Source organism: Amia ocellicauda, chromosome 2, assembly GCF_036373705.1.
Source record: "Amia ocellicauda isolate fAmiCal2 chromosome 2, fAmiCal2.hap1, whole genome shotgun sequence".
Lineage (NCBI taxonomy): Eukaryota > Metazoa > Chordata > Actinopteri > Amiiformes > Amiidae > Amia > Amia ocellicauda.
In genome coordinates, this window is record NC_089851.1 from 36,258,970 (window position 1) to 36,274,926 (window position 15,957).

The following is a 15,957-nucleotide window of genomic DNA, read 5'->3' on the forward strand; positions in this document are numbered from 1 at the left end:
GTTTCATATTCATTACAGGAGATAAAAGAGAAATAACACAGACAGCTCAGCAGCTATAAAAGTGTAAAGGTCAATCAATGAAAAAACATCACGAGTGTTAGAATGTGAAATCTCTCCAGTAGTTTTTTTATTTTCTTCTTTTCTGTGAAAACAGGAAAATATGCTGTATTTTTACTGAATGACAAAGAAAACTGACTGAAAATATTGTATTGGAGTGGACAGTCAAGGTCAAGGACCAAACACATATACCTCAGATCTTTCCAGTTTGAGTTTTCAGACTATCAAAACTGACCCAACTATTTTTTGATGTGGTGCTTATGGGATATTTTTTTATACAGGGAATCTTTTTAATTATTGCTTCTTATTGTTCACTGTTTTCCATGACATGTCAGCAAAATCCTCTGTTGTCTCTTGCTTTATTTCCTGGCCTGTAATTGACATATTTTATGAGACTGGGGAGAAGAAGAAAAAAACAAACTCTTCTGGTTTCAGTTGTTTTGCTATAGTAATTCCTAATAATACCTCGGAGCTGTTTCAGAGGTTTGTTACTTTAGAGTTCCAGACAGTTTTGGAATCACTCCTTCGTTCCCTACAGCTATACCCTTCATATAACCTGTTGAATCATCATAGCTTTTCTGACCCTATTCATCTTCATTTGTTAATGTTTTTCTTATTCTTTCAAATGTTATCTAATAATTTGGCTTGCACATATTTAGGCACTTTCTGTAAAGGCAAACTCATTGATTACCACATAGATATAAACGACGCATTAAAACCACTATTATTTTACACTGGGTGGTCATTGTTTAAACTCTACAAGCTAAATCATGAAATGCATGACATTTGGAAATGTTTCAGAATGTAAACAAGAGACATGAACAAAGAACTGTGCTTTGACCAGAACTTCAAATGTTCGAGCTAAAGAAATAATCATTTTGCAAAGACATTGGCAGATATTAGTTTTGGATGGGGATATGAGTTCATGGACTCAGTATCATAATAATATTACATGATGTATTTTTTAAGTACATATAATCTATGTATTGTTGGAGGAGGTACCTATCTTTATATCTGTCATATATTTGTAACACCCCTTGGTGAACTGTGTGAAAAATACACAAACTGCACACCTGGTTTTCAAGTCTTCAGAACAGCTGCTCTTTAAGCTGCTGGGAAGTACAAACAATGCTTTATGAGCAAAACTGAGTGAGTTATCTTAATCACTACACAGTATGTCAAATAAGACATCAGTTTCTGCCCTGGGATTGTTCTATTTGCTCATCTATGGATTTCTACTGGCACAGATGGATCGTTTTTGTAGTCAAGTTGTCCATATTTGTTTCAATAGTGGGCCACATGATCAGAAATCCATATGTATTTTTTCATGAGATATGTAAGAGTTGGCATATTTTTTGTATTATTTTGTATTATATAATGGCTTGATTCTCACAACCAAGCTCTTCAGCTCCAGACAATAACCCAAGAAGATAGGGAAGAAAAAGATATCTCTCCTCTGCTAGTAAAGAGACTGAGATCTACATCAATGGAACAAACAAACATGTATTTCCAATCCCACAATCCATTCATGTTGCTTTTTTCAATAACTGAAGTGACATAAGATGATAGCAGGGAGTATCACACATAAGGTAGAAATAATGGATATAGAAAATCAATGCATTACTGTATTGTATTACTTTTTGATTCTAAGGATTAACTATTAAGTGTGTCACCAGTAAGTGTTCTCACTTGTAATTCAGTGCTCTACCTTTCTTCCCCAGCTGGTGTCATTAGGTTTCAATCTGTATGCTTCCACAAAATCTTTTCCCTGAACCTCAGCAAAAGATTTCCACTATTATCAGGTGTGGTGATCTAGGAAGTGCCCAAAATGGCCACCCTGCATGGCACTACATCACTCGGAAGCCTTGGGAGGATAAATCATTGATGGGGAGCCCCCAACTCACATAAAGACAGGAAACTAGTGTGCCTTGTTGTTTGAGGAGGAGCTGGAGAGAAGGAACCAGAGAAAACCAATGAAAAATAAGAATTTGGTCACTGAATCTTGTATACAGACCAGGACTTTGCTAAGGATTTGTGATTTGTATGGTTTACTGTGTGTTAGTTGTTTTGTGTTGAAAACGGTTTTAGGTTTGTAGTGAGGGATCAGGAGGAAGTCAGGTGGGTTCAAGGAGGAGCTAGGCCCCCACACTGTAAAGAATAAAGCAATTAAATGTATTTTGCACCATATCCCTGGCTGGGTGTAACTCTTTCCCTAGAAATCGCCTATTCATTGAGCTCAGCACCGTGATCTTCCCCCTGCAGTTCCACACTGTGGGTGAATGTACATTCTGTAATATGTACATTTTATATAATTGCCCTTAAAAAAAAATTAAGAAATATCCATGGAGTACATATGCAAATGTGTCCGGTCACTGAGGTCTGTTTTTTTGTTAAAACAGGGCAGAGCAGTTTCAACTCTGAAGAATGTCCTGGAAAGGAATTGCACGTCATGGCCCAACTGGAAATGACTGCGGCACCTTTGCTTTACATTTTGCAAGGAGACCGATTAGTAACGCTATCCTCTTCTTTTCATTCCACTTCTCCCCTGTTTGGAAGCTGTGTCTGGTAGTTTACAACCTCTTTTCCCAGCTATAATCCTGCTTTTGCTGGGCAACCCAACAGTGAAACTGCTGTATTTTAAAAACATTCCCAAGAAACATGTCTTCACTTGTCTCTAAATACATAGGTGTTACTGACTTGTTGCTGTAAACAAAACCATAAATAATGAAAACAACATTCTTTATTATTTCAAATGTAGTCAAAATGACAGTAGTTACAGAAATTACAGACAGTTATGGTATGATTTTTTTAACTGAATCCTAGAAGCAATGTGAAAAAGCTTAAAACAACAATCAACCTCACAGCTGTACATTTTCAGATACTATTTCTTTTTCTGATTTGAAAGAATACAGGCAACCCTAATTACAGATGCATGACATTTTTTGTTGCCGTCTGCTTCTGTCAGTTATTGGAGCTTTTATTGTATTTCACAAAAGAATAACCCACTTCAATAGTATATTCTATTATAATAACACCAAAACATTGCTTTTTCTCTAAAAGCAGGTAAAGTTAATTTCAAGTTAGGTAAAAACAATCAGACTGGTTAAGTGACGCAAGTGATTAAAGCAGCACAATAAACCAGAGCAAATGGATTTCAATTGAATATATCCATATGATTTAATTTAGAAATTTGTTGCAGAAAATTGTTATTCAACCTAATGCTATTAGAAAGTTTACTGCAGTGCACCCCCCACCCCACCAAGGAATAGAAATCATACCATCACTATAACCTTTCCTCTGTTGATTTGATTCATTTTTAATGCATGTTTTGACACAATTGTAAACATTTGCAGATTCAGGTAATCAAATTTGACAAGTACATGTTTGACAGATTAACAGGGTGGTATTCAAAGCATTAGTGCTCCAGGGTAAAATATGTCTTCCATTTTCTGAAATAAATAGAATGAAAGTCAACACAGGTAAGACGTGTGTATTTATTTATTTCTTTGCACTTGAACAAACATTCAGAAAGTTTGGAAAGACCATATTTTGCACTGGAGCAAAGCGTTTGGAAAGTTTCCCTGTAAAAGTCACTTATTTTGTTGATCGGTCAAGTTCTTTGGAAATACAATATTTTTGCATTGGAGCAAAGTGTTTTAAAAGTTTTGCTGTAAATATCCCTTTTGTTGATTGGTACAGTTCTTCAGTCTCCCCAGTGCTCCACTGAAAAACATATTTCTTCTCAGTAGCTCAGTCAAGTCATGTTAGTAAATAAAGTGATTACATAACAAAATAAAATGCTAAAGGGTGGCTAAAATTTAACAATAATGCCTCTTTGGTCTCAGTTTAGTTAAAATGTAATTGGTTGTTCAGCAGTCTGGACTAATGTTTGTTTTTCATAAGTTAAGTTTGATGTTATCATAGCAGTGGCATCAGTGATTTTAAAATAAGATTGGCACACATTAAAAAGGCAATATTCTCCATTCTTAAAAAAAGCCAGACTGACATATTGTTCTGGCAATATATAGGTCAGTCACTACATCTAAAATAAACCCACTGGTTTTGTATGTATTTGTTTAACGGTAAACAAACTGGAGAGACAGTGTTTGGAGATGATGGTGAAAAGTGCAATGCTTTGGACTACTCTGTCTTACTCTGTGCAGGGATGTTCAAAAACAAGAATGGAACATCCTATTTCTTAAAGGACTGTGTGGCAACCACTAGACATTTTTCAAAAGTTGAAACAGAGGGCAAAAAACATAATACTTTTATTAATGCAATTGTGAGGAAGGCATTCCTTCCACACACACATATGTGCTTGCTTAGAATCGAAGTATATTCGCAGCACAGATTTTCTGGGGTGAATGTTTGATAGAGGTAGGTTTTGTTAATGTGAGATATGTAAAAAAAACAACAACTCTATATCACTGATTGTACAGTTCCAAGTTGAATGCACTTTTCCTTAAATGTGTACTTTTTGGGGGTAACAAAGATAAAATCAAACAATACAACACAAGTACAGACTACCTTAAGCAATAGCTGTTAAGCTAGTGTAATTCATTGCCTGTAATCTATTTCCTTGGTGTTTTTTTGTCTAAACACACAACATGCAATACAACACAACAGGTTTGTAGATGGTGAACTGTTTCTTCTACTCATTTCCAGTGTTATTTTTTCTTACAATTCTTCATTGAAGATACCAATCTCTCTTCTAGCTCGACATATTTCAAATGCAATAAAACTACGATTTTATCAAACTGGGGCTCAAAACAGGATATTAACATTTCACAGTCCCCAGCACTTTAAGGGACTGTTTGGGGATTTTTGTTTTCCCTGTTATTGTAATTTACAATAATTTGTTCATTGACTCACAGGAATGGTCATACCCCAGTACAGCCGCAATCATTTCTGAATTTGACATTGCTGTACCTATAATACAGAAGTGTGTCCTCAGTTCCAAAGAGGCTAAAACAGGCTTAGGTTTGAGTTATTTATTTCTGACTGAAGGGATTACCAGATCAATCTAGATAGAGCTATGTTTAACAGGATGAATGATAAATAATCTGATTCATAGGATAACATTTGCTACAAAAACAGTCAAGTAAAACCTTAAAGTGTCATGATATAGGGGGAGAAAGTTAAGAAAACAAACCTATTTGTTGGACAAAACCTGAAGCTGCAAATGTTTGTTACATACCACATAGGTTGCGGGCTAATGCTTTTTTGCATTAGAGATTTAATTATACATGTGATCAATGTAATTAGAGACGTACCCAGGTTTCATGTTAGCTATTCACATATTGCTTGGGAAGCTTCAAGCACAACACAATAGAAAAAAAAATCCATCTCGTCCTTCCACCTCTTCCCCATATGCCAAATATTGAGTTTCAAATCATTTAAAAGAACTCAGATCAACTCTTCAGGATGGATTAAACTGCAGCATCATTAAACACACAAGAGCCGGTCTTGTATATGCTAAGAAAAAAATCTAAGAAATCAAAAGAATTGCATTGATAGGATTGTGCAATAAAACTCAAAAGTGAAATCACTGAAAGGTTGGGAGCACCATAAACCCAGAATACTTCAAAGAAAGCAAGCTGATTGTGTTTGTAAGCGAACTTAATGGCAAAAATGTTTAATGTAACTGTATACTGCATTTACTGGACTGCTGTTTGTCACTTCTCATGTCCTTTTGCTCCTTAAAACCATATCAGAGTTGACCACTGAACTGGAATTCGCACTCAGTGTGGCCTTTATGAAGTGGCAGAACCACAACCTTTAGTAGTAATACGATGACTACTCAATAATTACTTATACAGACAACTCAATGTCTGTAACGTCTCAAATGGGACTTGAAAACATGTTTTTGCTTGTTTTAAAGGAAACTATTTAAACTAGGTCCCTTTTCGACTCAGAAGTGAATTAATTATACTTATTTTTAAATGTTTTAGATGCCTGGCACACCCCGCTGTTGTAATATTAAGTGTCTTTTATCACAGTTCAGCTCTGGAGAATATTCTAGAAATCATCGAACTATAAAAGTCTTCAGCATGGTTAAGGAGAATTAATTATGGGCTTTTGTGACATAAACTGGTAATGCAATTAAAACCAAGATAAAAAGATGTAGGGAAACCCCCTATAAAAAACACACCCACACACCCTTATATGATACATGAAAAGCCTAACACCGTACCTAAACTTAAAACTGAAATGCTCACAAAAGTGTTTGTGATTCGAAAAATATATAAATTTCTCCCCTTCAAGCCTTACACCAGCAGAGCTGCAGGAAATCAAATCTGTGAATCGTATTTCACCGCGTGTACGCTTGTGTGACAGTAGAAGATGGCTTCCTTTGAACTTGGATCTCTGTTGCAATTTAGCTCCTCGACGGTAGGAAATGTACGATTCACTTTCAGACTGAACTTTGTGAACCACATACAAGAAGCTCTCAGAGCACAGTCGTTCTGACAGTAGTTCTCCCCTGCAGGTCCTAGATGTGTCCAAGCCAGTTTAATCTGAAAGAAAAGTTTCACGATTGCTAAGGAAGACTACTAACGCAGTGGTTCTGTCGAATAGGACGAGCCTGGGAGGGGGGGTTAAAAATTCAAGGCTCATTTGTGATTCGTGTTTCGTTTGTTGACAGCAGTAAGCTAGACCTTTCAGTTTACCAAAAGAAGTTGCCCATATTCCCACACCTGTAAGCCAGCACTGGTGCACTGTCCTTTCGGGAATTTCAGCACTGTTCCGAAACAATAAATCCTTCCTTCTCTTGCCCGATAGGCTCCACTTCGGCATAGGCCGGGTGTCCCGACCCCCTGCGGAACTTCATGGCTGGCCATCTGCTTGGGCGTCTCTGGAAAACACGACAGACACCGGTGCTGGTTAGAGGAATCACTGGTGTAGGTCAATAAAAAACAACAACAACCTCACTTTCTTTATGACCTTTAATGGTTAAAGGTAAAGAATCAAACAAATAACAACAGCAACAACAATAAAAAGCCAACATTTACCCTTTTAAATTCAATGTGCTGCTGAATCCAATTCTTGACACGTATTAATTATGTTTTTGGTTTTGCCTGGACACAGATACATTTGCCTTTTTAATTAAATAACTTACAAACTAATTATCGGTTAATTAGCTGTCAGTCCTAAAATTATCCCTTTTTTTAATCACATTTGTTTCTCTAAAGTGTTTTTGATACGCTCTGTGCATCTGCATATATGTTGCAGGAATCCTATCCCACCATGACAGTGGCAGTAAACTCTGAAAAGCAAATTGCAGATTGTAAAGCCCATGGATATTATAGAAGTTAAATAAGCACAATAATAGAAACTCCTTTGTTTAAAATGCCCATTTATAGTAAATTCTACACATTTCTTTAATGAAAACTGAATCTAAGACTTTAAACATAATTCGTTTTTATATAAGCTTTGCATCTGTGCATTTCTTTGGGTGCTTAAGGCAATATCTTTACTTTTGCCACTAGAGGATGCCTTGAAAACCAAATCAAAACAAAAAACACTATTTATATTCCAGTATACCGAAATCAATCTTGCATTCTCAGAATTGTTTTGATTTTTCAGTTTACACGTCCCTAATCTTAAATGAAACGGGAATATGAACCAATGGCAATTGATTGTGACTTTTCCATATTATTTTGTATTACATGAAGTGTTATCCCAAGGTGTTACTGTTGTTGTTTTTTTATCACCCTACAACGATGCATTCCAATAAGAAATTGTTACTTTCAGAATTTGTTCTTCATTGTTAATTTAATTTATAAACTTGGACTGCGTAAATGGATGTAAGTGAAATAAACACGAGGATTGTGCAACACTAAAAACCAGCAGTATACATTTATTTGGAATAATAATATATGTGCTACCCGCAACAAAATACAAAAATCAAACATTAATGCTCGTAGCATTAAAATAGGAAGTCTGTGACTTGACACCTAGTCCCATAATCTAGGCCTTCAGGAAATCACATTTATGAAAGTCCTTTGGTTTCTCAAGGTATTCTGATATGTGTGGAGCATTATGAGGCATCAATTATTCTCACTTGTCTGTCAACAGAAGCTTAGTGCATGATAAGATTGCAGCGCATGAATCATGTTTTGGATAATATCCTCATTTCCTGCATTCCAAGCACTCTCTTTGAAATTTAGCCAGATATAATTTTTAGCAGAATAGGTCAAGTTCACTTTGCACATTATTTTGTTACTTCTGGAAAAACTAACAAGTAAATGTGCACTGCCATCCCCATATTAACGTACGAATGGAATAAATTGGTCTATGTTTTTAAAAGAGGCAGATGCAATTTATATTTTGTTTTATAAGACACTTATAGTAGTGGTGTTACAGGTTGTCATGACAGGCTCCTTTTAGGAACTCTTCTCTCACTGATCTTCTAGGCACTTGTGTTAAATTCTTATTAAAGGTTTATCTGCAATATAAGTTGCAGGTAATTTACATTGTATGATTACGGCATAAAGAAGAACGTGAGCAGTCAGGAATATGGCGTTCAGCAATATTTTCATTTCACCTTGAAGTACAGTGCCTTTGCAATGAAATGTAAAGATCAATCACTCCCAATGCATTAAAAAAAAAAAACATATCAAATAAGCACGACTTCTTAATCTTAAATGGTTTCTCAGAGAATTCACAATAGAGGAAGAACAAGTAATGGATTGCGGTTTGAGTGAAAATTTGTATTGCTTAGATTAGAAAGAAGTCATGAATATTTATCGAGAGCATGACGGATAAAGCTTAATGAAAAATAGCTTGGCAAAAACTAGACTAATGACCACTGCGTTTCAAGATTCTCTGCTTAGATCATTATTAGGACTTGATATTATTCTGATTTAAAGGTTATTCCCCAGTGTAACATTTTTTGGGTTGCCACCTGATACATTTGAAAGATAATGTTCACATGAAAAGTACAAATTGTAGTATGAATGTTTAAGAAAGTAAGGAATGTTGATCATCCAACAGCTATTTAAATGCTGAATTAGCTCTAACTGAGGCATTTTGTATGACAATTGTATTTTATTAAATATTGATTTTCTTATTCTTCCACCTTTCAAGCATGTTTTCCCTCATGAGTGCGTATTTAGTATTTTAAGTTTTGATGACTTGTCTCTCTCTCTCTCCCAAAAATAATCCTTTGATGACTCCCTAGGTGTTCAGGCCAGTTGAGGTTTGATTTTTGTCATGAATTGCCCTATTTGCCCTAGTATGATCCTGAATCAATTGTACCTTATTTGGGTGAGGGAAATGTTCCAAAGGTTTGTGGGTAATTCCTATTCCTATTTCTATTTCTAACCAGAGAAGTGTTATGCATTTTTAATAAATAAAGATATTAGAAATTATATGACAGAGCACACTGCAGGAAGTATTATGAGGAACATGAGCACCTTCACTTTTGAGCTTTTGTATGACTCTATTATGAAAACATAAGATAGAATTAGGACAGGGCTCACCTCGATGAAGAACAGACTTGTGGCCGAGGTGGGATGGTGGTACATGTACACAGTAACCAGGATGGCTGCGGCCACGATGAGGACGATGAAAAGGATGCCCACAATCAAGCCAGCATGCAGTCGTCCTCCTTTATGTTCAGCAGTGCTGTCAGCCGGAGAGGCTTAAAAATATGTTAACAAAACCCATTAACAGACCTGTAAAATGTAAGCACTCGGAAATATATAGAGTTGAGAAGACTAGTTACAAGAAATTAGAGTTAAGCTCGACGAATCACTCAAGCATGGGGATAAAATGTTAACAACCACATAAGTCACACTCATATACTTTCTCTGTCATCAAAACGCTTGTCAAAATACAGTGTCTTCTCGGCAACATCCTGTCTGGGCGCAGAAAAGGAGAATTTGAATATGTCGTAAGATCTCGGTCATGAAGATATTCTCAAACCTGCGCTTGACAGAAGATATACTTTTCTTCACATGCCATAAAACTTTTAATGATATCCCACACACTTGATGCTGCCACATGATCTATTTTTGCACATTCAAAATGGGAAATCATTTATCTTCTGCCGCTTCGGTGAAAAGCATGCCAAAGGTAGCGAGTAATTCCTCTCCAGCAAATGGAGCATTAAGCATGCAACTATAGTCCTAACAAACCTGCTGTGCATTCTGTACCAGGAAGATTGCCATCACTATATGTCTGATTAGTTATTCATAAGCACTCTGTTATGCCTGAATGGCACAAAAATAATCTCACACAAGGTTAAAAGATATTGCTTATTAAAAGAGAGAGAGAGAGAGAGAGAGAGAGAGAGAGAGAGAGAGAGAGAGAGATAGAGGAGCTTATATTTACCAGATTAGGAAAACATTTTGGAGTTCTAAAATAATTATACTTCTATCTGATAAGGTAAAAAAAGGAAAGAAAAAGAAAATGCTGAAAACCTCTTCTAGCTGAGACTTAATATGGCACCAAGAAATGATAACCAGTTCTCCAAAGAGAATGGATTTCCTGCCAGTGTGCTTCCATGTAGACAGTATAGTGAAGCTGAAACAGTATTCTAGCCTCCAGAGCCTCCCAAAGTCAGATAAGCAGAGGCAATTTAATTAGCAGTTAGAAAATCCCCAAACCATGAAGTCAAATGGACTGTTGCAGATTGTGTTTGGAGGTAATTTCTCTCGCTGCCATTGTTATATGAATACAGCGATACTGTACTGCAATCTGGCATTAGCCAAGCAATCCCATAGATTAGCCCCCTTTTGTGCTTAGATTCCATTGCCTCAATTGAGCAGTAAGGGGCAATGCCAACACAAATACTGAATATTACCCCATTACTGATGATAAGCTCATAAGGAGGATAACACTTTGCTTGGTTTAATACTACAGGTCTATTATGACTGCATTGTAACTATGGAAGTATATGGTCCAGTGTGAACATGTCAGAAAATGGACTAAATGCACTCCCTTGACAATGAGACATTTCCGACTGGGTTCATTCATACTTTTCGCTGCCTCCCTGACTGCGCCAACTGCAAAGGGACACTTTCCTATTTCAGACAGCTGCTTCCATACAGTTCTCACCCCAGAAATAATGTTTCTTTCTTTCTTTTCAAAAATAGCAAATCCCTTCTGTATATAAGGTGACTTTCAAAAGCTGAAACAGCCATGGAAGTAGCTGTATGTGTTTCAGGGGACTGGCAATCTGAAAGAAAAGTGGACTATGAAAAAAACAAAAACACCCGTAAACTTTAATTTCGGAGTTTTGTCTGTGTATGAATGCATTCAAATACAAATGAAGAAAAATAAAAAAGTAGTTGAAAATGGTTGGAAAACTATTTAATTTCTAAGATAGACCTTCAGTAAAGGTTCAAGTCGGTTCTGTTTGTACGTAAAATTTCGAAAATACAATCAATGGCACCATGAGAGGAGAACGAATTCGGAATGCTTTAGAAGTACTAAGAAAAGAGCCAAGTCAATTGATCAAAATAGGCAGCAGGCAACATTCAGTTAATTAAATGATTACAAATTGCCATGGCCATTGATTACACATTCATTCACACATCAATTAATTGTATTTCAGCTTAATTTTCTATCTTGTTACCTGCTTCACACCATTTGATGTTGGCTTACAGCCTCATGGATTTCAATCATATATTAGAAAACCCAACTAGATGCTAAAACATTCTAATTATAAATTGAACTGTACTGCTAGGGTGTGCTGTACATTACTGTTGATGTGCTAAAAACATCATGCAGATTCATTCTGGGAAAAAAGTATATTATTTTCTTTAAAATCATTATATCTAATCAGAACAATTAGCATTGATTTTTAAAATCTGCCGTGTTTAACTGAATCTCTTTATTGGCAAAATTAATACAACAATTCCGCCATTATGACAAATAGTGTTATTGTTTTCATTATTGTCTGGTTCATACTAAACTCTAGATACAGTAATATATGCCATTCTGGCATTTCATCACTCACACATTTATTTATTTGAGAACTTCACGAGAAAACCTCAGGAATCATGTAGCTGAGTATGGAAATGGAAAAAGTTACAAACCTTAACATGATTTCATACACATGTTCAGACTTTTAAGATTGTGTCCACATTTACATTTCTATACATAAGAATATTAAAAAACAAACACATTTAGCCTACTAAAATCTCAAATAACGTTAAAGCAAACTGTATGGGTTTCACTGCAAATACAGGGATTGTGCTTGGCATGTTCAGCAATCAGTCTTGATATATGAGCACAATATACAGCTCTGCAATTTTTTTCTTCAATCAGCATCTCTACATGTACTGTATGGCAGGCATTCCATTCCATTCATCATATATTATTATTTGGAATTTGGGAGAAATGTTGTCAGTAGTTTATAGGATTAAACAAAAATGTTCATTTTACCCAAACACATACCTATAAACAGTAAATCCAGAGAAACTGATAATTTTGCAGTGGTCTCTTAATTTTTTCCAGAGCTGTATATGCGCACTGGGATAAAAAAAGATGGATTTTGAATTGTGTGATGTTGAGCTTCTTCAAAAATGTATTTCTGTATTTAAAATAAAATTTGCATTTAAATCCATATAGAAAAGCATTTTTCTCATATATCCTAAACATAGAATGGAATATGCAGGTCTGTCATCCTCACTTCACATGATCTTTATCAGAAACAATACGGAACATACAATTTTAGCCAGACATTCGGAACCTCTGTGCCTATTTTGTTTTCCAACGTCAGCTGACGTTCCCTTTGGAAAAATAAAATGGCTGGCATTTAACAAAATACCTGGGCCAAAACTGTAATCCCCATTCTGAAAAACAGACATGGGGTTGTTTCCATTACAGTACATCCACACTTTGCATTGAGGTGAGAAAGAGGCATTTAAATAGCGGTTGCATGGAAACAATTAGTCCCTAGAGCAAACTGGCCGACCAATTCATCTCTCCACACCCCCCTGACTGCACTTCAACATCACCTACTACTGCAAAATCATCTGAAACACTCTGAGCATGAGGTTCACATGAAAACAAATGTAGCGAGGGTGATGTGTCCACAAAGACACAGATGAAATGGAAAGACGCACCAATCTTCAGCTAATCTTCTGTCAGCTTCTCAGTTACAATAACACAATACTAAGTTTCCGCTCCAGCTCTTTGTGTTTCTTATGTCCTTTCAACCAGGCCTTACACTAAATCCTGGTGTATATTATAGATCTTGTTTTTCTTTCTTCTATTTTCAGAAATCATGAAAATGAATTTGTTTATTTGGTATCTTAATGGTCATGTCCTTTGGTTCCTATGTTTATAACAGTGGACAGTGGACAGCTACACTCTCAGTGAACATGTTACTTTTCCCAAACAAAGCAACAAAGCATAACTTGTGTGTTGAAAAATGTGTTGAAAAATGTGTCTCTCTACACCATTTTGTTCTGATTATTTTCCATCTGTTGCTTATAACAGAAGTGTCTGAAACCATCTGATATAATTTAATTTGGTTTGCACTTGCACTGGTATGAAAAAGAACAAAAAATCAATTAAAAAGGGCAATTAACAATCATTCCCTTGTGCTTCTCTCAGGCAACATTTTCATTTGAAACCAGAAAAAAACTAAATTAGTCCCTAATCAGCCAACACAAAGAGTTGTGTAAAAATGCTCAGCAACTCTTTAGAGCTGACCACCTCCCAAACGGCATTGCTGAGTACATTCTTTACCCAGTTAGACATTTTTTGCCAGAATTATACTTCCAAACAGCTGTGTTGTATAAAGTTTATTTTGTAACTAAGTGTGTAATCATCTGTGAAATGTAATTTTCGAGTGATATCTGGGTTCCCATAGATGGAAGCCTATGACTGAGAAGGAGGAAATCTTGCCACAGCCAAATGCTGTGGGTTTGGTAGTGTCGTCAGGCATTGCAAATTAATTTCTCACTATATAAACCATGCCTAGCAGTAAACACTATCTGTATGGTTAGAACCCCAAGTGACACCAGCTAAGTTATTTCTGATGGAAAAAATAAACTAAAATCAGTGAAGCCAACCTCTGTCATAACATTATGGAAAATATCTCAGTGATTTATTTTTTCAGTCATCTGCAGACAAACTCCAAAATGCTGTCATTTCTGTAAATTTGTGATTCTCGGAAAACAGAATTGCCCAATTTTGTGGTGACAAATACACTGCTGTGAATTAAGAACTGGTAGGAAGCCATATAGTATTGCCTGAGAGTGACAACAGAGAGACACAACATGCTGAACTGAACTTTCCCTGAACCGGTTCTAAATTAGAAATGGATCAATACCATATACGATGCCAATCACGAAATACTGGCCATTTCAATTATAAATGGTGGATCCCATGATAATAATTTATTCTGGCATTAATACGATTTCCATCTGTAACTTCCTAAAGGCAAAGTTTGAAGGTGTATTATGCTTAATATAGATCAATATCTGCATGCTCTACGTGATTTATTTAGTAAACCAATTGATTTTATCTAATTCGGGGGGAAAATATTGTATAGTTAGCTCACCTTAATGAATAGTTGTATGTGTGAAATAATGGTACCTGTAAATGTTAGTCACTTCATAGTGATATTGACTAAATGAGCATTGGATATGAGCTATGTTGCAGATAACACGCTTAAATAGGCAATACCTTAATAAGATTGTTTGGTTTCAGTGAGTACTTCTCAATGCCACATAATTCTATTAAAGATGTATATAAAAACTGCTGCTCTATGCAAAGATTTGAAATTGTAACTGCTTGCATGATGTATCTCCTAATTCTGACCATTGTGAAATTGAAGGTAATGATTGCCTGGCTGCATTTTGCACATTGTGTTCCTTTCCATTCCAGCTCAGGGTACTTGAGCCAAATAAAGGATGACCTTGGAAAGTGTTGTTCTCAGTGTGACGAGTATTTTCCCAAGGAACACCTGCCTTTCTCACATTGGTATGAAAATCAAGAGAAAGCCAGGGGTTCATAGTTACATTAGGCCATTACATAGCTACTTGTAAAAATTCTCCAGAAAAGAGTTTGGATTTGGTCTGGCCCTTTCTGATGAGCAACTGGTTTTAATTTCCTTGAGAAAACCAAAATGGAGAAATGTTTTTCTCCTGAAGCAAGGCTATTCAGAACTAGCCCATTGTCTGTATATGTGTGACCGTGATGTCAAACTGAAGTCAGAAGCACCGCTGAACTGAAAATAATAATAACAATAATAGCAGTTGTTACAATCTCAATTGAGCCAGTCCAATATGTTTTCTATCACTTCTGTACAACTCGTACAACATACAAACCATTGGCACATAATAATACAGGACAGTAAATCTCAGGGGATACTGTCTGGAGGAAAAAAGTCGTGAACAGCTGCAAAAAACAAGTATAAAAATAAGAGCATGGCTAAGCAGGCCAGTGTGTTGCTAACACAAGGCCAACTTTATTATTTATGTATTTAATTATTTATTATAACTTTCAGACAGATTGACCAGTACCAATGTAAAAGTCTCTTCTGCAAATGCATTTTCCAGCCTGTCAATTAGGAATACTTCAAATGTTAAAAGAGTTTTCTTCTTGGCCTCACTCAGTTTGTGCTGAGAACAACCCTTTCTCAGCAGAAATTTGAAAGCATTGAATGGACAGAGCTCCCTCCAAAATTAAGATAACGGTAAAAGTCAAATGCCCAGACTAATGGGGTGATGTATGCAGTCTGGTTAATTGGTTTCCAGGTGACTGAACTTATGCAGAAAATAAAGGAAGTGTTCTGCATTTTTAGAAGAATTTATGCATTCACTTCTGTGGCAGCAAGGACACAGATTAAATACGTAATCTACGGCAATTTGAGCTTTTAAAAATAAAATGAAAACATTTAAGTAAAAAACACATCATCATTATTATTATTAGTCTAAA

The 15,957-nt window shown here is 35.9% G+C and overlaps 1 protein-coding gene across 2 annotated transcripts in view; it reads right to left on the bottom strand.

Annotated features, from left to right (window-relative positions):
- Window positions 1-2,779: 2,779 nt before the first annotated feature.
- The window catches only part of plxdc2b (plexin domain containing 2b), a 189,345-nt gene continuing 176,167 nt past the window's right edge, over window positions 2,780-15,957 (bottom strand). For both annotated transcript variants that reach the window (XM_066723384.1, XM_066723385.1), the window contains exons 13-14: window positions 9,540-9,700; window positions 2,780-6,910 (exon numbers count right to left, since the gene is read on the bottom strand). In XM_066723384.1, the coding sequence (XP_066579481.1) occupies window positions 6,791-6,910; window positions 9,540-9,700 (281 nt within the window). In that variant the 3' untranslated portion in view covers window positions 2,780-6,790. The remainder of the gene's footprint in view (window positions 6,911-9,539; window positions 9,701-15,957) is intronic.